Source organism: Solea solea, chromosome 9 (genome assembly GCF_958295425.1).
Source record: "Solea solea chromosome 9, fSolSol10.1, whole genome shotgun sequence".
NCBI lineage: Eukaryota > Metazoa > Chordata > Actinopteri > Pleuronectiformes > Soleidae > Solea > Solea solea.
In genome coordinates this window covers 22,821,709-22,848,611 of record NC_081142.1, presented here as the reverse complement: position 1 = coordinate 22,848,611, position 26,903 = coordinate 22,821,709, and the positions used below count along the sequence as shown (strand labels likewise).

Below are 26,903 nucleotides of genomic sequence, written 5' to 3'. Positions count from 1 at the left end.
AAGTAGATATGGTTAATACACTCGAATTAAACAATAATAGAAAGAAAAACGCAGTTCCAACTGGAGAGATTACGCTTTGAACATAGCATTAAATACCTAGCCAACCAACTTAAATTAAACAAAGAAAAAACTATCCACTCCATAAAAGACTCAGATGGTAAACTAACCCATGCACCGGAAGAAATAACATTTTTAGGGATTTCTATAAAAACTTGTATTCATCAAACAATAACTCATTGAGTACAGACATCTCACTTCTGACACCAAATTGTTGTGTAAGTTTCCTCTGCTGCTGGTGAAGAATGAAATGGAGACTTCTGCCGGCCGACAAGATTTTATCTTCTTTGTAAAGAAAAGGTCAATCAACACACGAGCGGTCAAAGATGAAGTCCTGTTTCAGTATCGCGAGACTGCACAATCAAACCTAACATGGCGGCGCACATCAGACGGTAAACTAACCCATGCACTGGAAGAAAATAAAATTTTTAGAGATTTCTATAAAAACCTATATTCAAACAATAACTCATCTAGTACCGACGTAAATACATTTTTAAACTCCATAGATCTACCAAAACTTAACAATGAACAGGTCAAGTGTATGGAGTCCCATATCACAATAGCTGAACTGAATGAGGCCCTACATCATATGCCAAACAGGAAAGGCCCAGGACCAGACGGATTCCCAGTGGCCCTGAGCCCGCACATAACTGGTAACATTCCTCCTAAAGCGGTTACTTGGACAAACCTAATGATCTTCTTTGGTTAGGGTACACATGTTTAGATTCAGGATCAGGTACAGCGAAGGGTCCTCGTCATGAAGGTAAGGACTGGTGGGTCCGTGTGGTCCTTCCAAAAAACCAACATTGATTGGATTTCAAACGATACACGTTCTTAAGTTCGATGATTGGGAGGTTGAGGAGGAAGCCAGTCTCTAAATTGGTGGGGTGTACATAAATGGGGATTGCGCTACCACGATTATATGCCAAATGCATAAATGCATACTGACCTCCCTTTTCAGATCGTGCATCAGGTCTCTGACTGCCCGTACATAGGTTATGTCCTCCTGGACAACCTCTGTCAGGACACTTAAGGCATGCATAGTGTTTATTAGTGTGGAGTGGAGGTTTACAGGTTGAGTATTTGGCTTAGAACTACACTTCTTAAAAGACACTCTCCCAGCTACCCTGTTGGTGATTCATAATCACTTGCAGATGAGGCCGGCACCATGTTGTAACATATCCTTATTACGGGTGTGATGCAATAGATTCTTTAACAGCACATGCATGAGTTTGTTTTACGCAAAGTAACAGCATCATTATCAGACAGTCGCAAGCCAATACCTCTGTGGCCCTTCAACATGTGCAACATCACACCAGGTAGCGACACTATGGAAAGCAAATGGCTGGCCTAAGTCCTTGTTTTATAGTGGTAATCTTAGCTCATGATTCATTTAACCCACATTGCTGCTGATATACACAGCAAGTGTATCTGCGTTGATTTATGCAGTCTGTTTTTTTCTTGGACTGTTGGAGGCATCTCTTCTGCCTAAGTGTACTGGAGTGATATTAGAAAAATATTCTCTGGTTGTCATTTATATTGGTACTACAGGAGGAAGCTACTTTAATGTCTGTGAAGGTTCTCAGTCATCCAGGTAAGTCGTCTTCTGTCGTTGGCTGTAGACGACATTTCTTGCTTGAGTTCAGTTGAAGACATTTCACATGTCGTCCAAAAGGCTTCTTTGAATACGCCAGGTATAACCTCTGCAGCTGAAACCTGTCTCGAGAGTTATATTGTACAATGCCGATCATTCACCCCTCTAATCCAGTTTCAGCTTTTCACTTAAGTCAAGGTATGAAAGACAGAGTCTGCTATTGTATGGGTGTTGGACTTTTTGACTATTCTGTCAATGACGTTTGAACCATTTAGGAGAGAGTTCAGGACAGTATTGTTGGTGTCTTAGTTCACCTGGAGTGATTTCTCCAGGTGGCTTTCTTCACCTCTTTCAAACATCAGTGTTCCCTAGCCAGAATGCTAACATTCTCATGCTCAAGACTGTTGTCCTTCAGATGTAGGTGGACAGACGAGTGATGTCCAGAGGAGCCAACTCTTTTGTGTAGTGGTTGTTTGGGTTTCCCCAATGTAGGTCAGGACACTGCATAAACCACATTGCTCGGTTTGTCTAGGGATTTTGTCCTACGAATGAACAAGTTTCTTAAAGTACTGCAGGGTTTGGAATGTGGTGTTTGAAGACACTCCAGCAATATACAGATTAACCGTGTTCCATCTCCTGGTTTTTAAAAGAGGATTTAAAATGCTCGACAGTCTGGGCGCCTGTGCTAGGGCAGAGAATTCAAGAGCCGAGGATCTGTCACTGCAAAGGCTCCATCACCTCTGGTCTTAACAGCAATTGACTAGCCGACCTAGTGTGGGCGTGGGTGCTTGTTTTTGTTTTCAAAACAAGCATCCAGCTTGATTTCAACAGCGTATGTTGCCAAAACAGTGAGTGAGGCTACCTCCCATACCTGAGCCTGCAAAGCATTCTGAAAGGGGACAGCTCTAAATCCACTTTCCGAACAATCATTTTGCTATCCCTTCCGCTTACTCATGGGTCTGAAAGCCCAGAATAATTCCTTGACCCAAGTTCTTGTCATCTCACTCTACGAGCAGAGCTGTAATGCCTTCCCTCAGTCAGGATATTAAAAAAAAAGTCATGTGGAGCTGAAAGGCTTGATCAGCAATGTGTGAACTCAATGGACAATGGTTTGAATGTGACAGGCATTTTATATGTAAGAGTTGCATAATACAGCATTAAGCTTTTGGCTTGCCTTAAATTGTTGATTTGTCCAAATAAAACCCTTGAAAATACCCTGTTCAGTAAATACTGAGTCACGGTTGTTGCTTGTAAGGCAGTTGAAAACCAAACAGATGTATGACAGGTTTGATTAATAAAACTAAAATGTAGTAGACTACATTGTTCAAACAAAGCACAGCATGTCCACCCATATTCACAACATCCCCAGCACTACTGACGTCACCGACCCCTTTGTATTCACACTGGTCAAACCCACGCAAAGCTCTTATTGGCTCAAAGCTTCCCACAGTAATTAGACGTCATCTGTGTCACCTGTCGCCTCCACCTGTCTACACTCGGCTAATTAGCTGCATTGTCCAAAGCCGCTCATTGTCAAACAGTTACTCATATTTTCAAAATCAACAGAGTTGGAACATGAAAATCGCAATAGATAAGAGTAAAGAATAATTTTGTCAAAAATGGCTGTATAGAAATCATTGGGGGGAACCTTTATTTGAATGTGTGTTTTCGCTTCACTCTGCTTTGATGCGCTTGCTTCACTATGCATTTATTTTTTTAATTTTTCATAATTCTATGAACAATGTTACATTGTTTTCTCTGTAAACCTCTTTAGGGATAATGTATATGGTGGAAACAAGTGTGTCAGGTCCCTCACCTGCTGATGATTGGGAAACATCTTGTGTGTCAATGTTCCTCAGTTCATTGAGATGAACAAAAATCAAATGTCAAATCAATTTTTGCAGTAACATCTGAAAGTACAATATTGAATTTCTTTTTTCAACACAGTTGCCGTCTGTGTGATAATGCTGTGTATCAATTCAAGTGGAAAATCCCACCATCTACTCCACTGCCACGTGTCGATGCAAATTAAGTTTGTCAGCATTTACTTGCTCTCAGATGATGATATATGATCTTGTTAGCGCAGCAGCCTCACTGTGTAGTACACTACACTCCTCTGAAAAAGCAGGTATTAAATCAGAGGTGGTTAAATCCATGGTCCACTGACATGGACCCTCGTCCACTGGGGTGTGACGAGGGTCTTTAAGGAAGAAAGCTCAGGACAGCATTGTAGGTGGATGATGGTTGGTGTCTTAGACCACCACCTCTGAATGATTTCTCCAGATTTAACATACAGTGGGTGGCTTATTTCAGTTCTCCAAACCATCCGTCATCCCTGGCCAGAATACATACATCACTTTCATCGAGTGTCCTTTGTCCTTCAGATGAGCCATCTCTTCTGTGCTGTGCTGTGCTATGCGGTGGTTGTTTGGTTTCAAACAAAGTGTAAAGTTCAGACTTCTTTCTTGTCGCTGACTTGACATTAGGTGAAAAATTCACTGGTAGATTTGACCCCTGTTACAAACGAGGCAAAATGCCAGTCCACGGGTAGACGATATGATGGTGTGTACATTTGCACTGACCCCTGTAAAAGCATGGCAGACATTGTTCAGGCTACTGAGCCGAGATACTTTCGGTCGTCAATGATTGACAGATGGTTGTTGCAAAAAGTTTACTCGAGGCATGACAGATTGGACTGGACAGTTACACTAAACGTGACCGACGTGCACTTTTCAGATGAAGGTGTCTATAGGTTGTGCATGGCGGGATTGGAACCGGATCTATGTGCCACACTTAAAGTGCTTGTCCAGAATCCTAGACATAAAGGTGTACATACTTGTAGAACTTTCCAGCAGGCAAAACTATCACTCTATTTATTGTTATATGTGACAGACATTATTTTTGCGATAACCTCCAGTCTGTGTGTTTGGAGCATGCGCTGTTCTAATCAAAGCTCAGTTGGTATCAAAGTGCATCATCAAAGCTCTTTTGTTATATGTTAACCTTCGTATTAAGTTACATGTCATTTGGCAGATGCTTTTATCCAAAGTGACTTACTATTATTATTTATTATTATTAGTAGCCTATGTTTCTTTGTCTAACTACTAATCATCAGAACCTGTATGACTTGTTGGTTTAACTGCTGTCTAACTACTAACTAACTGTGTGTGTGTGTGTGTGAAATAAATCTTCATAAAGACACTCGAGTTCTGGACAGTACTTACCTATTTACTATTTTGGCCAGGCAGTGTATGACAGTGTGACTTTTTGATGAAACATCATCAACAAAGGCATTAAAAAAAAGAATATTCTGGATTCGTTACGTGAATTGTGGCTCGACGTGCGCTCCATACGTAGCGGTGCCTGTGGACCCCGTGAGCCTGTCTGTCTGAAGGTGCGTGGACGCAAAGGAAAGGAGGGGGTGAGAAATACCGCTCGCTCCCCATCCGTGCGTACATAATAATCTCACAATGCAGATACACTTGTGATTACTGTGATGTTGTCATGTCACGCTAATGTTGCTCAATGCATTCGTCGGAATCTCGGTGGGCAGCGGCAGCAGCAGCGCGGCGGCAGGAACTACCGACGCAGGATTTGAGGTCAACTGGAAAACTAACGGTACACGTCCGGTGAAGAGAACGGGTTCCTCTGCTAGCATAGCCGGCTAGTCCCTCTCACTAGCCCCCCCACCTATTACAGCTAATTTCGCCTGAAATGTGTGTCGTGTCAGTGTGGTGAGAGGAAGAATGATGGCGTGTTTGTCACGTCGAGGAGCAGCAGGAGCCCGAACAGTTGTTCTGTGGGGTTTTATTCACGTAACTACAACGTCACTGCGGGCTAATACGCTATAGCTCAACATGGATAATGAGCTAGCTGCGTTAACGTTCTACAGTATTGCAGTGCGACTTTAGAGTGAGTGCTATGTCAAACATGACGTTCCCACTAACGAGTATTTTCATAATCGATTAGTCGTCGATTATCTTCACGATTTATTGAGTAATCGTTTGGTCTGTAAAATGTCAGAAAACGTTGAAAAGTGTTGACCAGTGTTTGTCAAACCTGGAAATAATAATGTTCTCAAATGTCTTGTTTTTGTCCACAAACCAAAATGATTGATTTTTAATAATTTCTTTGTTGTATGGAGCAAAGAAATGAAGAAAATACTCACATTGAAGAGGATATAACCTTGCTTTTAATCATGAAAAAAGCTTCAAATCAATTACTAAATTAATAGTCAACTATTTTTATATATTGATTAATCAAGTAATTGATTCAGCTCTAAATAACGGCATACAGGACCGTTTCTAGCTTTGTGAAGGCCACTAGTTTATCTGTTGGTGCTTTTCCACTATACCAGGGGTGTCCGATAGAGCTGAAACTAACGATTATTATTTTCATAATCAAGTAATTGGTCGAGTCTTTTCTCGATTAATCGTTTGGTCCACAAAACAAGACATCCGCAACATTATTCACTTTTAATGATTTCTTTGTTATCCAGGGCAAAAAAAATTAGTCAAATAACATAACAGGAGGTGAATGCATGTATCTGTGTGTCACAGGTGGGTTTCAATCCAAAACTGAACCTAAGCCGATAAATAAACAAGTTGACAGTGCAAACCAACTATCAAGAAAGAATACTAAACTGACACACAGGGTTTTGGGCATATGCATTTTAGCCCTTATTAGTTCCCCATTTCTTCCACTTTCTGCATTATTTAGCTTTAGTAAATTTAGCATCAGCTCAAAAATTGTGCCTAAATCATTTTTTGACTCCTTTTGAGTCAGGGCTGCTGATAAAAAAAGCCTTGACATCTCCCAGCGTGAACTAGTGCAAATAAAGACTCCGCTATGGATGAGAGCACCAGATGAATTTGATACCTCTGCTTGCCTCTGCATGTGATTGCATTAAGCAAAAACATTGTCGTGTTTGAGTGCAAAGCTAACCAGTTTGTCCCGTTTAAACAGGCCCCAGTGTGGGACGTGCCATGTGTGCTAGCTGTGCCAGAGGAAAATGAAACCCAGTCGCAACCTCATCCTCGTCCTGTGCACCACACTGGTCCTGGGATTTCTCTACTACTCGTCAGAGAGGATCAGCTCACAAGGCTGGAGCCACAAATCATGTGAGTATTCTCTGGGACGTGGGCTCAACAGTTGGCGATTAATCTGTCGATTATGTTCTTGATGAGTTGTTTTTTGACACATTGATCAGTGTTTCCCAAAGCTCAAAATAATGTTTGATGTCTCATTTTGTCCACAAGCCAGAATCATTCAGTTAAAATATGGAGCAAAGAAACCCAGCTGAAAAATCAGAGATGGTTAAACCAATTAATCGATTACTAAATAAATACTCAACTATTTTCATAATCAATTAATTGTTGCAGGCCTATTAATATGATGGTCACTCCTGTCTCATGGCTCTGCTCACCTGCAGTGGACCCCCTTTATTTATGTATTGTCATTACTAGTCTTTCCATCCTTAATATCTGCACTGTGAAGGCTCTGTTGTGGTTAAAAGATTTCCTTTTCACTGCATCAAAGGATTCACTTGTGTGTTTAATTTCCTTTCAAAATCTGCCCCCTCAAGCCCCAGCTTTGTCATTCCCTCATACTTTTACATTTAAACTGTGTAGTAGCTTCTTGATTTTAAGCCACACGTTAACTTCAGACACCAAATATTAGTGTGTTAGTTAGTTAGTGTTAGTTCTTCACCAGATGAGGGAGCCAAAGTCTTAACTTGGAGACAGACCGATTCATTTGTGGTTTTCATTCACCCACCTCTTACACCATCCCCCCCAAAAGAAGTGAGCATTCATCATCACGTTACACTCATTGCTGTTATGAAGTGGTTAAATTCTTCAAGTATGTAATTCAGAACTATTCAAATGATTCTTTGGTGCTGGCTTGACACGCATTGTTGCAAATTATTTTTGTAGTTTGAATTAATTTAGAATTCCACCTTGATGTCAATTGATTCCACTGCATTTTTCTTAGTCCACATATATATATATATATATATATATATATATATATACATATACATATAAACATTTTACTGCAGCATTCTGGTCAGTTCTTTTGTGGGCAAGTTCCTCAATTTACAAGGATATTACATCTAATAATACATCAAATTTCTATGTGCTTTTCCAGACACTCAAAGACATAACAGAGTAACAAAAGAAAAAAAAAGATAAAAAAGAAGTGAATTAAATCATGAATGAATGTTGGGAATGAGGTCTGTACTGAGGGTAGGGGCAGCGGTGGCGAAGGCACGGCCCCCCAAGGTTCGGTGCTTGATTCTGGTGATGGGGGTCAGGAGATCGGAGGCGGCGGGTGGGAGAAGGTCAGTCAGATAAAAGAGGTCAAGGTTATTTAGGGCTTGAATCAACAATCAAGAGAATAGTGTTCACTTGGTATCAAGAAACATAAGGCACACAGAAGTTGTCTTTGGCTAATGAAATGGTGCTTTTTCCATACAGCTCGAGCACTGCTCGGCTCTTATTGACTCGGCAGGGTTTGTGTAAAATTAAGTCATTGCAGTATCGTTCAGCCTGATACCCAAACAATGGAGGCAATGGTGCACGTGCTGCTCGGTCTGTGGACGGACCGTGGTGTATTCTTGCGGACAGCAGCCTTGTATGCTCGCTACAACACACTTGCAGGTTTTAAAATGGCGGGTTTGATTCGTGTTGGACGTTGCGCACATGACTCTTCCAGTGATGACACTCTCTGACCGATTGGTGGCCGGCAGTCTCTTGACGACACATTTTTATCACTGATGAAAAAGCAAAAAAAAAAAAGGAAGCGCAGAGTCGTGCTAGAACTGTATAATGGAAACGCGCTGTAAGATGCTGGTACCAAACAAACGGTAACCAAAATCTTAAGTGATGAAGATCTCAAACAGCCAAATAACATCTGCCTTTAAATGTCGAATAAAAGTATGTGAGCTGGAAGCTGAAATGCTGGGGTTGGACCCTGCAGTACTTAAATCTGCAGTTTCCACATGGCCCAGAAACAAGCGCAGCTGCTTTGCCACGTCGTCTTCAGTTGGCCTTTCCAGCAAAAGTCCAGAATCTGGCTCCCCCTCTTCAGCGCAACATCATGCACGATTCTCCCGAGATCGCATTGGCTCGGCTTAAAGAACGTGCCTGCACGCGTTCAGCTCTGGATGGGCTTCAAACTGAATTCTGACATGCTCTTAGCTCCGGTTAAATTAGTTGAAGGCACAGATGTGGTCACCTGTGTGAGTTCAGGAGAAATGAACAACACGCTACATGCAACTGTAGGAGGATGGAACGGCATTAGCTGTGATAACTTGTTGTTAAATTCCATCTTGGCAATTGTGGTCTAGTCAACTCGTGTTCACTTGACAGGTAAATTAGCCGTTAGGAGCATTCCTCATTCAGGACATTTATAATTAAACCTTAATCATCTGTACCACACCTTACCAGACTTTTACCCAGCTGTACCTCAGGAAGGAAGCATTCACTTAAACCACAGATTTCTAACTTTCCGTTACCGATCCTGTTGTCCCGCTGTGTCAATTAATGTGCATCGAGCTTGGTGGGTTTGTGATAGTTTTGTTATTGTTGTAGACTTTGTTTGGACCCGGTATGACATCCATTCTGGATAATCTGATGTATGTGTGAATGCATCTTCAGAGAGGTAGACCGATTAACCGATTAATTGCAGTGCACATATAAAATATAGATTGGGGAAACGGACCATTAGCGTTGCTTAGTAACTAGTGACTGAACTTAAGCAAGTTTTTGTATCATTTATTATCATTAAAGTGTTATTTTATCAGATGGAGGAGGAACATTGTGTGAATGCAAATCCGTCTTCAGGACTCATTAAATTCCACTGAACCACTCACAACACAAACTATGTTTTCCATTTCACAGGAGCTATATGTTTTCTTTGTAGTCACCACTACAGTATTAACACTGATTAACACATCATTTCCTTTTCCCCCAATGGGTCAAATCTTACTTAATGATACAGCTGCACTTAGCTTTTCTCTCTTCCCGTCTACCTGTTGCTGACAGGTCTGTACAGTCAGACTGGTAAAAAATAATACATTTGTATTTGCATTCTAAGGGCTGGAAACCAATGGAAAATTAGGGATTTTCAGTGTGTTCCAATGCTGCAACGATTGATCGATTACAAAATGGATCGATCGTTGTGTGTATATAATTATTATATATAAATTATTCTATAATACAGCTTCTTAAATGTGAACATTATCTTGTTTCTCTTCTCTGACTAATATAACAAAAAAAAACAGAAATTTCGGTTTTGTGGACAAAACAAGACATTTGAAAACGTTGGCCCAATCGAGAAATGAATGGACAGATTAATCAATGACGAAAATAAGAGTTAGTTGCTGCGTTTATATGTTGTTGACTTATAAAAGCCAATGTTTTTCTGAAAGAATTATTCCCAATATATTTATAAATGATAATTTATTCACCACACTAAATAAAGGCCAAAAACTTAATACGTTGACATGTGCTCCATTACAGAAATTGTATGTTCTTCCAAATTCAATGACATACTGTACATGGTGGATGAAATTACCTAAAGCACTTAATCTACTGTCCTCTTATAATTCTTGTTTTCCTCTAGTGTATGACAAACAAGGATTCCTTCTAAAGCTGGACTGTAAACTGTGAGTATGCTTGTTTTTACATTTTATTCTGTAAATCTTCCACTCGCATTTGAAATAATCATATTCCATCAGTAGCAGGTATGAGGTCCTAATTATGTAAATCTTGGACATTACAACAAAGAAAATGGAACATGAGACACAGGGGGAAACAAATACAGGAAGTTAAAAAAAATATAGATGAGGGAGGGGAGAAAACTACGAAATAAAAAAATTTCCAAAAATGCACAAGAATCTACAAAACAAGGGAAGTAAAGGCCAAATAGACCAAATCCAGAGTCTGTAAACTCAACTTAAAATGTTTTCCTATTAAAATAAACATTTCACATGCGAATTGTGCGACTGAAATGCAATTTGTCTTGATTTTTTTATTTTCTGCCCTGTCTACAGGCCTTTGGAGCTGATCATCAAGTACAACAATCTCAGTGAGGGAGCCTGTAAGCCCGGATATGCCGCTGCTAAAATGGCTGCCATTCACCCGAAGTAAGAGGACAAACCATACTGTATAGTTGTGTGTTTTTAAAGTGAGCTTGTTCTTTAACAGAAGACCAAGTATAACTTTACTTTTATCATATACGATACCTTGGTTTTCCTTCACAATTCCTGACATGAAGCGATGAGTGCAGTCGGTGAAACATCCATGCACTCACGGAAGGCACTGGATGAATTTCTTTTGTTCATGTGACTTTATATTTGTACTCTTATGATGGAAATAAGACTATACAAAACATGAGTTTTATTTATCGATAATTAACCAACAAGATGAAAATGTTACATTCAAAATGGGATGAGCGTCTGTGGCCCATTTAAAGTGTGCTTGTTAGTATCTTTGTAATCGGAAGAATGTAATTTAAGCTGGTCGAAATGAGTCCATACTACCTTCTGATGAACTATGTCCCTGATATCCAACCACAGATATCCAATTAGGTTCTAGTTTCTTTCCCCCTCTATGACCATATTCACATTTCAGCTGAAAAGCATTCATTTTATTCACGTGATTCTTTACAACAGAGCGACCAAATGCAAGTACACCAGCACATGAAATTAGTATGTTTGAATGGTTGTGTGGGAGCTAAACACTTGTCTGGATGGATGGAGGGACCTTTTGCTTTAAAATGTTGATATTGTAACTTTATATATGGGGACTAAATTTTTTAAAGCTATCGTGCCCCAAATCACACTATAAATCATGTATTATTTTGAATTAGTAAACACATAACTTCCAAGAGACTTCATTGTATGCATTCATTTAAAACATAAAAAGGTCACATTTGTTCCAAAAAAATGTCCCGTGACACATCTGTGGGTCCAAACCCCGTGTTTGTGAATCTCTGGCTTGGTTAATTTTTCATGTGTGCTCAGCTTTAGTGTCCTTACAGATGTTTCAGTGACCAGCACTCACTGTCTGTTATCTAATGGCAAAGGACTCTTAAGGACAACCCAATTCACTACTATATTCCAAAAAAAATTCCAGTCAGTGCTATATTATTGTCAGCCTCCTGAGTGGAGAGTGGTCCGATCAGAAAAGACACTATTTTGGCCTCTGTATTATTAAAGAGCACCACTGTGAAAGCCCTACACCTGCTTATATTTTCAGCCCCATCTATAAAACCGCTGTGAAGAAGCAAGGGTCTGAATGGGCCCATGTGTTGCGCACATTCTATTTTTTGTCCTCTTCTGCTCTGTTTTTGTCCCAGTGCGTGAGAAGACCTCAGGCCGGTTCACTTACTCACTTAGTCTCTGAGCAGGAGAGACACGCAACCCTCCGACCCACACAGCATGTTAATGACACTGCACCCAAGGGGTCCGGAGTGTAACCTGTTAAAATAACACAAATTAATTCTCCTCGAGAGAAAAACAAAAAGAAAAATGCCCAGGGCGTCCTCAACCCATTTAGTTTGCTGTCCATGTCCTCATGAATCTGTCGTCTTCTGACCATGATATTTAATTATTAATTATAAATAATTGTTAAAGACCCGTGTGTGTGTGTGTGTGTGTTCATGCAGAGTCAAGTCAAGCTATGGTTGTAGCGTATCTGCGTCCGCTCCATTAGAGGGCGAAATGCTCCCCGTTTGTAGCGCCAAAAAATGCTGTTTTCATTATGCTACGATTTGGTACGGTAATGTTTGGAATGGTTAAGCCTTGGGTCAGGCTTGTGTTCCGACAGAATAGTACCTTTTACTTGGTATGCATTGTGTGGGCTGTGTCAGCAAGGTTTGGCGAATAACGACATCAAACGCGACACAATGGAGGACATCCAGCAGCTCTTTTTCTTTCTGCTCGCTTTCTGGCTGAAACGTCAAGCTTTGTATGAGAGTCTGCGGACATTTGCCTTGACTTCCATGTAATATTTCCACCGCTCGCAAGGGAGTGACATTTTTCCCGCACCCAGTCAGATCTTGGTGACCGTACTGTTCCATTTCCTCCGGGAGCCCAAGAAATAGAATGGAACAGTTGAGGCTGGTTATTTTTGTACTATTCCTAATGGAAACGGAACAAAAATACATAACATACTGTACCAAACCAACCTGTTTCACACAACAAAGCAAAGCAAACAAAGCTATTGATTCAGCAACAAGTGGACTTGAAGTTTCTCTCAAAGACGTCTCATCTCTCGTCCAAGAGGCTTCTTCAGTTCTTCATCTCATCCAAAAGGCTGAGGTGAAACATTTATTTATTTAAAGCAGGGACGGTGTATATCACTGAACATTAAACATATAAATATACAAGATTGGAGCCAAAGGCTAATTTTCATGAGAAACTTGGAAGTCCAGTTGCTACCGACTTGGCTATGTTTTTAATAACGATGACCTGGATGAATGAGATTCTACACGGGCGTCCCCTTTTACCTTGATGGCAGGAGACAGTTTCTGGTTTAGCATGCAGCCTGGAAACAAAGTGGGAAAAACTTTAAAGTGTCTCTATTTTATCATATCAGTCACTCAGGCTGCAGGCTGTAGTAAAACTGTAATTCTTTATACTGTCTGGTTTTATGGGAACTTGACCCTCTCTCACAGCTGGATCGTCAAAACACCTTCAAACTTAAACAGGTTTGAACACAAAGGGCTTGAAACCGCATTAGTAGTTCATTTCGTAACTGTTTCAGGAAACATTTTTTGTTATTTTGCAGAGCCACCTGCTCTCACTGATTAGCAGCAGTTTTTTGTTTTGCTAAATCAGTGCTCATTTTAAGTTCTTGATGGGATATTACACATGGAAAACAAAGCTGCAGGAGTTGATGTGGTAAAAGAAACATTTTTCTTTACGGTGTTCCGGTTCTTCCACAGAAAATTCCCATTTGGGTTCATGTACATTAGCGTTTGTACATTTTAAGTCAAGTCCAATTTATCTTGCACCAAGTATTTGCCAGCGCTTGTCACTTGAAGCAGATTCTGTACTCTATGACTCTTTAACAGTAATGTGAGGTATTTCTGAAAGTTCTTGTGGAAATGTCATCACATCTGGCTTAAATATTCACTCTGACTCATGGATGAACTGATTAAAATTTGACCATGGTAAAAAAAAAAGCCCTGTGCTGACGAAACTTATACTAATTCTACTTATAACAACATTTACCGTTCTTTTTTTTTTTCAGAATTTGACACATCAACTATCATTTTAGTTAGATTTTCAGAACTTTCCAACTGTTAACTGATTTTGACAAAGAGTTGATGCAATTATATTGCAATTTCCACTACAGTGAGAGAGAGCACATTCTTATTTTCCCTTCAGCATTTCAGGAAAGTCTTTAAACCTGTTGCAAATTCTCCAATATCATGAATACCCAATTTTAAGTCTCTGTGCAATTTACTTTTTCAATAATCTTATTTTACTTTTCCAAAACCACACATCTAACGTTCTCACACAAATACTAGAATTATTGCACAGGTTAAAATAATCAAAATGTGTACATACATACAGTATATAAGTATTGTACAGAAGTCCAAGTTTACCAAAGAGCAAGAAGCTCAGCTGTGTCTGCATTCATTAAAGCGTGTTCCTGCAAAGTGGAGGCAGATGTGAGTTTTTAAATGGAGCAGAACACGTTTAATGCTGTGCAGCAACAAACTGAGTTCACATAACTGTAATTTTTGATTTATATGCACTGTTGATCACAGCTTCCTTATACACGCACTGTGGCTCTTGTGGTGTTATTACCTGATGATAATGATTTGACGTTTATGACAGCCCCCGGTAGCCTGGGACAGTGGTAAACAGATTTTAGCCTTGTGCAAAATGGCTAACCTAAATTTATGTCACTTAATTTTGCTGTAAGACAGCCTTTTCTGCAACTGAAGTTTGTGTCACTTTGTAAACCACTCACTCCTCGTACCAAAGTCCACAGAGAAAATAGCTGATTTTAACATCATGTTACACAGAAGTTGTTGATCCACAACTCGGTACAAATGTGATACTTTGTGACCTCGGTTCTTCATTACCTTTAACTTAAACCAAATAAGGCGGCTTTAGGGTTACAAACTCACCACAATGACTGACATTAAACATGTTAAGAAAAGGGACATAATACATCAGAAGGTAGGGAGTTAAAGGCACAGAACTAGAGGACAGTTCCATCCCGATTGAACCTGACTATTTATTTTAGCAGATGAATTGTTAAATCATTAATATTATTTTACAGTGTATATTTAGTGTCAATTTACTTTCTTGAACAACCAAAGTAGCTTACACTAAAATCGAGTATCCCAGTACCTCTCCGATAGCGCTATGAATTGTCTTCCCCCATCTCATGTTCATCTCCTGTTATTTTAAATATTAAAGGGTTGCAGCAAATATGCAAATGTGATTTTTACACACACCAGAAAATTACATAATAGTCATTCCAAGAAGAGCAAAATTGTAAACTGTGTTGGAGCTCTTCTTGGATTCGCACTAAAAGGCCATGTTACAATGGTGTTCCACCAAATGGAATCTCCCACTTGGACATACAGTACATGAGAAGGAGCGTGAACAGACATACAGACATCCAGCAGAGCAAAACCTTTAATATTCACTTTCTGTCTCATGTAAAAGGAATGTCCATGACCTTTGCCTTTTCTCAATACATTAGCAAACATGAGGTCGAAAAGGCAGCATGTTTAGTCCTGTTTAGAAACTTCAACAATGATCACTGCTGCTGTATCTCAGTATGAGGGTTAGCAAACTCTGGTGGCAAAAGGAGCACCTCATTGGAAGGGTGTTGGTTTAATCCATAAACGATAAGGATAAGTCTTGGTGCAGTCAGGTTAGGGTGCTCCATGCCACCTTCACTCAATGAGATTTGTCCTTTTTCTCACACTTGTCTCTGGATTTTGTCTTGAAGGTAAAGTCAGACCGTCCGTGGATTATCTTGAAACCCAATGCTCTAAATCCTCTTAAGGATTCTGACATTAATCAGTGCATCTTCAATGTTAACATCATCAGGGCTGTGCTGTACTGTACGGGTCTTAAGACAAATGCATCACTCTTGTTATAACGTGTTTTCTTGTGTATCAACAGATTCACCAAACTGGTGCCAATGTTCCTGGATCCAAATTACAAACGGTTCTCCAGGATTGACAATTTCCCTCCCCCATTCGGAGTCAAATCACAAGGTATGAGTACACAGTGCACTTAATGTTGCAGTTAAAGGTAAAACGGGTAAAACGGGTGAAACTTATGATACGTGGTCCACGATACCAACAATTCTGTGATGAGCAATATATCGCAAGACAATCATATTGCGATACATCACGATATCTGTGTAACTGAAGTAAACAAAACGTCCGTGAAAAGTTAAAAGTGCAGGATCTCTCCATTTATTCACAACGTAGAGAAGTGTGTGTATTGAAAGTGGATTGAGCATACCCTTAATGTAGCTTTCTCCACCCTTATCCCGCTGTAAACGCCCTCTTCTTCAGCCAGGTAACTTCCAACCAGGTGCTGTCGCGAGGAGACATGAAGTAGAACTGTTAACTTTAGATATATTAATTAAAATATTAACATTTGCCCTTGTGTATCATATTGCATGAGGAAGGACGAAGATATATCAGCAAATCGATATTTTGACCCACCCCCACCTTACACTGCGTGTTTGCTTTCCATCCTGAACTGGCTCACTGCCCTGTCTAGAGTACCGAGCTACATTCATCTCTACTTTTTATTTAATTTGGAACAGTTAAGCCTCAGAGGCGGCTGAATGGATTAACAGCATGATGTAAGCCTGCTGCGGACATTTCACTACTACCACCTAATGTTTCAAAATCAGACAACAAGGCATTTATTGTAAATCTATGACAGGAACTTTGTCATTAGGCCCCTATATGTTGTTCTGAAAAAGCTTTCCTCTCCACAGTGAAGTGTCTGTAAAACACCACCATTGTGTTCAGCGCCCTGTCTTTAATGGTTGTATCACACTGTAACATGATGAGGTGTCAGGACACCCAGCTGTTGGCTCCCAGCCTGACCTCTTTTATCACTGTTGCTCTAGTTGCTCTGGATATGAGGGAAGAATTTGCTTTCATCTTACGTGTTCTCCTCCTACTGTCTCATAATCTGCAGAGAGGATCATAGATGTTCTCCTTTCAGAGATGAAGAACTATGGCCTTGGAGAAGAGCTTGACAGGTGAGTCCATGCCATATGTCCAGTCAAGATTTTACAGTATTTTGTCCATTTGTTATGTAACTTTAATATAAGAACAAGCATGTTATAAAGCAGGATTTTTTAGAAAAGTAGCTGATTGTTGGGTCTCATCTCCAGATGTTTTGGATAGAGACCTAATGAAGAAAAAATGAATGTCTCTATAGCCTTCTTTAAACTTACAGGAGCCCTAATAGGATTTTTCGATGTCACAATTGCAAATGTATTCAATATTTTAACACATTTCACTGCACAAAATAGAAGCAACGTCACTAAAATGGCGTCCATGTTCCTGCTCACGAGGACGCACACATTTATCGACAGTCACGGCTCAACTCTGCTCTCTGTCGCTGCAGGACGCTCTCATCACTACTCGGGCATTAATGACTGGATCTCAGATGCTGTTCAATTGTTCTTTGACTGGAAGGTTTTGTCTTTATATGGAGCTAATGTCCTCAGACAGAACACAGTGTGCTGACCTCCCGTTTCATCGGCCAGCTAACACTTTCCTCCCAGAACGAAGCAGTGAAGAGTTTACTCAGTGTGTGTTTACACAGGACACGTTGTGCTGAGGGACAACAATTTCTGCTGTTGGCGCATCGTATAAAAAAGTATAAAGAAGCTCATAATGGACTAATGCATTCATAAACTTTGTAGTTTTTGACAATAAAACCCTAATGACCGGTGTGAAGAATGAATAAATGACACAGTATGTGACCTGGAGGCCACTGAGCGTCAAGTGAAAAAGTCTTTGAAAACGCTTTGAGAAAGAGCAACTGTTCAGTACGGATGGACGAGAAGAGCTTTAAATTACTCTGCGATATCTGTGACGATATTTTACAGAACTTCAAAATAAAAGTGTGGACAATATGAAGATTACAATAAAATCATATTTACGATCCAAAATGATTCCGTACTTTTGGGGGAAAAAAAACCTGCTACTACTACTAACCTAAACTATTACTCCTACTCCTTTTCAAACATGTGACGAGAAGGAAATGTAAATGATTTGGCTTTCCTAACCCCTATTCCTATCTTTCATCAAGTGAAAGATGTGTTGTTGTTTTTTTACTTACTAAATATTAGAAGACAAACCCAGGCTATCGTCTTTCTCTCTTACAGTATGAGCTGTAAGACATGCGTCATCGTGGGGAACGGAGGAATCCTCACCACCAAGTCTCTGGGATCCAAGATTGACCAGTTTGATGTGGTGGTCAGGTTTGTAAAGACACAGATGTGTACAGCACTACAGTGGCCCCCAAGGCCCAAAACACATAACCACAGTGAATGCACAGACAGTATCCTCACTTCCCTGGTGTTTCAGAGCACATTGACTGTTGCTTTGTAGTTTATACTCGTGCATTAGCAGTTTAATATGTGCCTGATTTTTGTGTTGCAACTTCTACACAATAAAAGTCTGGTTAATTTACTGTTACTGTTGTAACAAATGACTGCTGTCACGTACATGTTAACGATTATTTTGTCATTCAGCTGCCTGACTGACTGTGCTGCAGGTTAAACCAGGCTCCAGTGAAAGGCTTTGAGAAAGACGTAGGATCTAAGACCACGCTGAGGATCACGTATCCAGAGGGAGCCATCCAGAAGACGGAGCACTACGAGTCTGAGTCTCTGTTTGTCCTCTCTGCCTTCAAAGCTCAGGACTTTAAGTGGCTGCAACACATGGTCTTCAACAAGAGGCTGGTAAGAAAGACCTGGCTGACCACTCTGTCACCAATTAAAATAAAAAAGTATTATAGCTGTGATGTCTATACTTTTAGTGACTATTTCTACCAAAATCTCTTTGACAATGCACACACTTTTGTGTTCTTTCTACAAAGAACATGGTTGCTGTATATGGATGTATATGTGTATATATGTATGTATATATATATATATAAATATAGTCGCATTTCTACTGATTTATTTACACATTTTTCAATCAAACGCCAACAAACTCCAAGAAAGCCTGAATAATTGGACAATTAGTAAATTATGTCAGTTCCCCTAAACATTCCAATAACTGATAAAGAGACCAAGTGCAACACTTTTTCACCTTTGTCGGCCATTAAATCAGAAAAAGCGGATGACAGTAATTTATTTGCACAAGGACTGTGGTTTGTATTACACACACCAGTTATTTTCTTCACTATCTATCGATGGATTGTGTAAACACTGAGTAATATTGTCCTCATCAATCAGGCATTCTCTTAAACCAATACATTAATTTTTATGACCTGCTAATGCCCAATCCACAAATAACCCTCGGGTAAATCAGATTAACCTGTACATATCTATATTCCCTGATGGTTGTTAAAGGGATTTGAGAATCGCTTGTCATGTGATCCCTCCTGCAGTGTGTCGATGTGTTGTCCACATTATGTCTCTCTGTGCTGCCAAACAGAGGCGAGGTGTTAGATTTCCAGCTGCAATGGAAGAACAAAATGCTCTTAGTCAGACAGGATTACCAACACATCCATCAGTCTTGCGGGGTAACAGTGCTATGGGCTAACAGCTCATAACATGGCTGTTTGGCTTCTCCCCGCGTCTTCCTGCGTACATACCTCTGCAAACCCAGAGGCGGGTATCCCAGTAACTGTCCATAAAGAGCCATCAGGACTAGAGGAGCAAGCAGCTGCTAATTAGTCTAATGGCCCTTAGTATGCTGATCCAGGGGCTTCTTTTTCTGTTTACTCCTCTTGTTTTTCGTCAGTTGTTTTCATGGCGTTGGACTCATTATTGTCGTCACCTGCTGCTCAAACATAATATTTTCCACTCTGTAACCCATCCTGTCCCCGTCACATGACCATAAATATTTACTTGTACTTATTCAGCATTAACGTGTCTCACAATTGATTAACATTCATTCATTCATGTCCGACTGCTTCATCCTCCACATAAGGATCATGGGGGGGGGCGAACAGAGACTAACAACCATGTATCTACTGTAATTAACCTAATCCCAGTCTGTATGTCTTTGGGCTGTGTGAGGAAGTTGGGAGTACCCAGAGAGACCAGGATCACATCCGGCAACCTTCTTGCTTTGAGGCAACAGTTCTAGCCACTGTGCCACTGTGTGTCATTTGATAAACAGTGGTTTACAGAAATGAACGAGAGACATCAGAAAGATGCAATACTTGCATGACCAGTAGGGGCAGTGCAGAGGTGATATTAGGCACAATCACTTTTTGTACTGTGATTTCAGACATGACACTATTTTGTTTTTTTATTTTCAAGACAGTAATTTGGTTTCTACACACTCTGAGCTCTTATTGTTCAGCTCATGTTACCTCAACATATTTTACGATAGTTGCAACAAACAATGCAGTTATGCACTTTGTGTTACTTTAACTGCAGACAACTGGACCTACTTCCTCGTCCAAGAGGCTTCTTCACTTCTGACTAAGTGGTAGAAAAGTCCACCATCTATTCTGCTATGATTTAATAATTCATATTATCAATTATAAACAGTAGTAAAGATGCTCACTGCTGTATTTCTGTATAAGATCATTTATTTTTTGGTATATATTATGTGCATATGTTGTACTCCTCTCACATTTAATTCCCCCCGTCTCTCTCAGATTAGCACTGATGGCTTCTGGAAGTCAGTGGCCCAGCATGTTCCTCGAGGGCCCAGCGAGATGCGCATCCTGAACCCCTACTTCATCCAGGAGGCCGCCTTCCATCTGATCGGCTTGCCGTACAACAAGGGACAGATGGGCAACGGGGTGAGCGTGTCTTTGTGGTCAACTGGAGGTTTACTATGGAGAGTCCGTGAGAATACTGACCCAACCCCCGACACATGTGTGACCCAAATCAAAAACAGATGAAGTAAGATGAAGCGTCAGGAAGGTAAACCCTTTAATTAGGGTTACAGTAAATAACGAAAGTTATCGTTGCATCCAGGAGAAAGCAACTACCAGCCCTATGACATTAGTTCTTCTTAATTAACTCCTGTCAAAATGTAACCACTGATAACTATTTACATAATCCAACCATTGTGGTTTATTTTTAGTTGTTCTGGAGGAAAAGGACAACACTTCCTCAGAGGATGACTTCAATAGACTGTCATCAATAATAAACAATAGGTCAGTCACTTATCAGTTTCTACTTATTATAATTTATTTTTACACATCACTCGTCTCTTTATTACATGTTTACAGTGTATTTTACATAAAGCAATTTAAAATGTTAAATTCTCTCTATTTCCCACTAAAAACTAAAAATAATAAGCATGGTTACATCCTGGTTTTCAATAATCCAGCACCGACTATTTCCAGTAAACTGTCAGATGAAGGTGCAAAGATGTTCTACAGTCAGTGTCCAATCCACTATTTATTTCTATAGCACATTTAAAAACAACCAAAGTTGACCAAAGTGCTGTATAAATACATCACATAAATACATAAAACACACAATGTAAACTAAAAGCAATATAAAAAAAAGAACAATAAAAACAAAATGGGCCGTGTTTATCGACAAATGATAGATTTTAGCGCAGGCACAGCAGCGCTCTGCTGTTGTCGCCTCATGACGCTGAAATTCTAATGTCCCTTTGTGACAACTGACCAGAAATAAAGGATCACGGCTTAGATTTCAGCAGAGGTTGTTAAGCGAACAAACCCCAACCTGAGCTTTGACAAACATTTCTGAACATTTTGTCAGAACCCAGCCTGACCCGACGGGCTCGGGTCGGGTATCCACGCTCTAGCTGAGGAGTAGCAGGAATGGCGAGCGTTGAGTTAATGGTCAGGGTCTGGAGCTCGGGGGGATGGGTGGGCTGGACCCTCCTCTCCTCTGTGTCTGTTTGCATTATGAAGTCTTGTGTGAACACACAGCAGATGCTGCAGGGAGCCGGGCACGTACACAGCCTGAAAACAAACAGCGTCACTATTAGTCGGTTATAAATATAACCATGCCTCACATGTCACATCTGTAACACATCCACACAGTAACCGTATAGAGTGTGTGTGTATACTGTACTGTACGGTGTTTTACACACACACACACACACACACACACACACACACACACACAGTAAGTGCTGTGGGAGTCAGGTCATGGCCAGGTCACCTGTTTCATACAAACTCTTAAACTTCCACCCGCATGTCTGCTTTTCAGAATATCCCAACCCTGGGGGCAGTTGCCATAACGATGGCCCTTCACAACTGTGATGAAGTAGCCGTGGCTGGATTCGGCTACAACTTGAGCACCCCCCACGCCCCTTTGCACTACTATGAGAAGACCAAGATGTCAGCCATCAAAGAGGTATGTTAAAGACGGGTTAAAGCAGTCGCTCGGATTAATTACTGAAAGTAGAAGGTTTTGCAATGTGGATTATTTGATTACAGGTCAGGTCAGGTGGCTTCATGTTTACCTGTTGTTTGGTTACACACACTGAGACGAGTATGAACCATACAGAACATGGACATGAGCACAACGGATAAAACTGTAGCGCTTATTCTCATTCTGAAAAATCAGAGGATGATAAGTCATCGTAACAAACAGAGCTACAGCGACTCTGCACACAGTTGTTGTGATTTCCCAGATTCAGCGAGTGTCGTTCTTTCAAACGCAGCTAAGCCCTCACAATATTTTCCGAATTTTACAAGGATGAAGGGGGTTTATGTTGTATAAAATCATGATATGTCATCACAGACACAGGCAATTCATTACAATGGAAATGATCTGGTCTCACAGCTTGTAGCACGCCTGTTAAAACTTGCTTCTTTACACTCAGTGTGTGAATTCATAATTGTCCATAATTCATTTTCCATTAGTCAAAAATGTCCATAATTCAGTTTGCTGTTGTTTACAGTGACAGGGCTTGCTATCTTGTTTACCTGCTTGTTTTGAGGCTTGTCTATTAAAACTTCTACTACTTAATAATATGTGAAACTACTACTTTATTAATATAACATGCAGGTTATCAGCAGAGTTGGAACATTAGGTCGTAGCTCTGGGTCATCAAAGCCGAATGTTAACAAACCTAAAAAGCCTCACTTACCTTCTCAAAAATGTCTTGACCAGAGAAGAAAAAAACAACCCTTTCTCTTATAAACATTGTTGAGATGTTATGGTCTGTGTGTAATACTTTTGTCCATATAGTGTATGTGTGTGTGTGTGTATATATATATATGTACACACATTCACACGTTATCATTTGTTTGGTTCTGTTTATATAAATCCACATTTACATGAGCCTCAAAGAGAAAAAGGAGAATATTAATGGAGGAGCCAGCTCTTGTTCTGAGCTGCTGCAGACGTGATAATTAATCATCCACACAGAAAAAAACCGTCTCTATGACCATATTCTCGTCCTCGTGTGGCTGAGTTATTATACATGTAGAGGAAGCGTGGAAGGCAGGGTGACCTGCCAAAGCCCTGGACATTTCCTTTTTCGCTTTCACTTCCTTTTAACACCCATATACGTGGGATATTATGTAATGTTGTGACACACGGTCTTTAAAATCTACACCCACTTAATCTTTTCTAACCTGAAGTATTAAAGAAGGGTCTGACCTTCCAGCTCCATTTAACCTTCTCTTTCCTGCACGTCCAAATCATGTCAAAAATGTCCATAATTCAGTGTTTGACATTCAAAAAACCAGCCCCCCCCCCACACACACACACACACACACACTTTGTTTGCATTCTGACCAGCGACGTGGCTGTTATTTTCCACGTTTATGCTGCTCTGGAACAGTTTACTGTGACCTTTTCTCTTGTTAGAAAACGCCTCTCAGGAATCTAGAAGGGAGTTTCCCCAGCGCGCTGAGTGGTGGCGTGGGATGATGATGTGTATCTAATCTCAAGTGTCGGAACACCAATGGGCCACGGGACGCCTCGCACATGCGGCGTTGCCATTCTCACCACTTTACAGTGTCAGGCGTCATCATAAATGACTGTTAAGCCAGAGTTTTTGAAACACTCACTCAGTCACAAGTGTTTCAGCTCAAGGTCCAGAGGCCGAGACATCAGAAAAAAATAGTTCATCCTCTCTGTGTCTTAAAATCTGCCAAAACAAATTCATTCATTAATTTCTTCAGCACACTATTTGTTGCAAAATTTTATGAAGGCAGTTTTACCTTTCAAAAATGTCCATAATTCTGTTTTTCTTAGTCAAAAATGTCCATAATTCCTTTTTTCTTAGTCAAAAATGTCCATAATTCTGTTTTTATTAGTCAAAAATGTCCATAATTCTTTTTTTATTAGTCAAAAATGTCCATAATTCTGTTTTTATTAGTCAAAAATGTCCAGAATTTCATTTTTAATAGTCAAAAATGTTTAATGTCTCCTTTGCCTCCTTTTCTCACTTGAGTCCTCGTGTCCTCTGTCCTTCTCCACAGTCATGGACTCACAACATATCCAAAGAGAAGAAGTTCCTGATGAAGCTGGTGAAGGCCGGAGTCGTCCAGGACCTGACCGGTGGGATCTGTGGCGCGGTGTGTTGACCGCCTGGATCTCAGCTCACATCTCCACCTGCTCTGGCACCCGAAGAGGGGGGGAACCTCAAGGCCCCCACGTGGAGGGCCACATGTTCCCAGCATGAGAGCAGAAGGTGTCACCTTTTCTACAGAGAGACACACACACACACACACACTGCCCCACCCCAGTGTTGCACTTTGACTTTGAATCTCAGTATTTAGCTCGTCCTAGTTGCAGGTTAGTGAATATAAATGTGGATTTTGGTGCCGTGGATTGGGAGCTAAAAAGCAGCAGCTGGACCAGGCTGCAGAGAGGAGGAGGAGGAGGAGAGGGAGGAGAGGGAGGAGGAGGAGCCTGTGCCAAGAATTACCTCGACAAGTGTCCTTCTGCTCACACAGCTGATTGTAATCTGCATTAAACTTAAACTACGCTCATTCATATCTTCCTGTGCTGGATCAGAGAGGGAAGCGGGATCATCAGAGGAACACGGTGACCATTGAGACAGTATTATAGCGACGCAATGTCAGTGATGTCATAGTGTGGACGCGCTGTGGCTGCAGCGAATGCTTCATGATGGAGGCAGATGTTTGAGTCTGGACACAAACGCGCGTCACGCCAGAGCAGTTTCCTGAACGTCGCCGTGTCTTGTGATTATTTGTCGTCGTCGCCGTGTCTGTGTAGATGTTTCATCTTCACCCGTCGGACCAAATCTCCCCCGTGTGTCTCTCTCTCCCTGACACTCCTGTGTTCCTCTCAGCAAACGTCTCACTCCTCAATGAAACCCGAACAGAAGATGAGGCTATGAAGAGGCGAGAGCATTTGCATGACTTATTTTCTTAAGTGACAGCTAGTTTTATTTATACATATATATATATATACATATATATATGAGGCTTGAATCTTTTTAACTGACCTCAGTTCAGTTCAGTATTTCCAACAACTTGCTGGTTCTGATTTTGGCATTTTGAGTATTCTGACGACCGTTGTGTTGCACACTTGTTTTCTACTCGATTACGTCTCATCAGTTCAGTTCAGGTGCAGAGTGCGAAATAAAAGTTCTCCAAGTCCGTGGGTCATTTTACATGATTTTGAAGCTGTGGCTTTAAAGGGTGCAGTGTGTTCTGATTTAGGGGGTCGTCTCTCAAAAGAAATGGAATATTTAGAAATTCATCTTGCACTGCTTTATCCCCTGCATGCAGGTCGCAGAGGGGCGCTGGTCAGGGTCCAAATCATGTCAAAAATGTCCCTAATTCAGTTTTTATTCATCAAAATATCCTTAATTCAGTTTTTACTAGTCAAAATATCCATAATTCAGTTTTTACTAGTTAAAATGTCTGTAATTCAGTTTTTATTCGTCAAAAATGTCCATAAATCAGTTTTTATGTGTCAAAAATGTCCATAATGTTACCTGAAGGCCACCATAGCTTCTCATATATACACTTAGTAAATATCTATTCCTAGATGCCACTAAATACGTACACACTGGTCCTTTAAGGTTAAAAAAGTGACATCGTGTTGCTTTAAGATGTAGTGGGGATTGCAGGTTAGGAGCTTCCTCAGCAGCAGCGGCGTAAATTTAAAACGTAACATGTACACAAATGACACCGTTCCATTTGTTACCCACTACTTTTTAGAAGAATTTTTATGGTAATACTAAATTTAAAAACTTTAAAAGTGTGTAACGTAGTAGAAGAGAGTGGTGCCTCAAAGCGTGTGACCAATCATGAGCAAGCTGCAAATTCCTTTCTCTCTATACATATATACTATATCTTTATGGTAATGTTTGAACATTGCTCGTACGTCTAGTGGACAGGAGGGGGCACTTGACTGAGACCTGGACGGACGCACGGACGGACGACTTTGCTGTGAATATTTGTTCAAGAATGTGATGTCACGTACGTCATCCACCGCAGCGGCGTCTCTCCATCACACCTGGACTCTGTGTTCCTTCCTCACCTGCAGCTGTTGTCATAGCAAGTCACTTGTCACTCTTTTGAGTGACAAGTCATTTGTTTTGTGTGGGTCAATGATGTAAATCTACGATCAGGCCCAAACCGTGACGGGACGATGATGATGATGCCAAAGGTCTTATTATAAACAGTATATCAATCATTAAACAAGTGTTTTATAATGTTGTTTTTTTTTTTGTTGTAGTGGGAAAAACTCATTTAAAATTGTGATCTGCTGTTTGTTTGTTTGTTTTTAAATCAGTCTCTGGCTCCTCCTCCACATTCTCAGATGCTTTCTGCTTTATTTTCACAAAGTGTTAATGAGAATTGTCAGAGCTGAACTGATGTCTGCGGAGAGTGATCTGCACACATGTGAACACAACCTTTTGAGGTTCGAAGTGTTCTGATGTGTCTCTGACGGATCCTGTTATCAAAACCACATTTGGAGGCAGTTCCAAGACACGCGTCTACATTCCTTAGGCCTTGTTGGTTCAGACTGCAGCATAAATCAGATTTGTAAGCATGTCCGATCAGAATCTGCTGATCTTCCTGACCAACTGTGATCAGTGATCTGTCCATATTGACGTTATCTAGGCT

At 40.5% G+C, this 26,903-nt stretch overlaps 1 protein-coding gene across 5 annotated transcripts; it reads left to right on the top strand.

The window, feature by feature from the left end:
- The first annotated feature begins 4,878 nt into the window (after positions 1-4,878).
- st3gal3a (ST3 beta-galactoside alpha-2,3-sialyltransferase 3a) lies at positions 4,879-26,488 on the top strand. 5 transcript variants are annotated; one of them, XM_058639064.1, is made up of 12 exons: positions 4,881-5,072; positions 5,205-5,269; positions 6,617-6,771; positions 10,277-10,319; positions 10,707-10,799; positions 15,813-15,907; positions 16,854-16,917; positions 18,055-18,150; positions 18,447-18,633; positions 20,511-20,657; positions 22,051-22,197; positions 24,279-26,488. In XM_058639064.1, the coding sequence occupies exons 3-12, from the start codon at positions 6,663-6,665 to the stop codon at positions 24,381-24,383; spliced, it is 1,086 nt and encodes a 361-aa protein (XP_058495047.1). In that variant the 5' UTR covers positions 4,881-5,072; positions 5,205-5,269; positions 6,617-6,662; the 3' UTR covers positions 24,384-26,488. The 5 variants fall into 5 exon arrangements, with proteins under 5 accessions (XP_058495048.1, XP_058495047.1, XP_058495046.1 ...); XM_058639063.1 differs by having other exon boundaries at positions 4,881-5,099; XM_058639065.1 differs by lacking the exon at positions 5,205-5,269 and having other exon boundaries at positions 4,879-5,072.
- The last annotated feature ends 415 nt before the right edge of the window (positions 26,489-26,903 follow it).

Excerpts from the sequence above, each read along its gene's own strand:
- st3gal3a (XM_058639065.1), top strand. The coding sequence starts at position 6,663 with ATGAAACCCAGTCGCAACCTCATCCTCGTCCTGTGCACCACACTGGTC. Across the intron at positions 6,772-10,276 it reads AGGCTGGAGCCACAAATCAT|TGTATGACAAACAAGGATTC; the intron begins GTGAGTATTCTC and ends GTTTTCCTCTAG. Across the intron at positions 15,908-16,853 it reads ATTCGGAGTCAAATCACAAG|AGAGGATCATAGATGTTCTC; the intron begins GTATGAGTACAC and ends CATAATCTGCAG.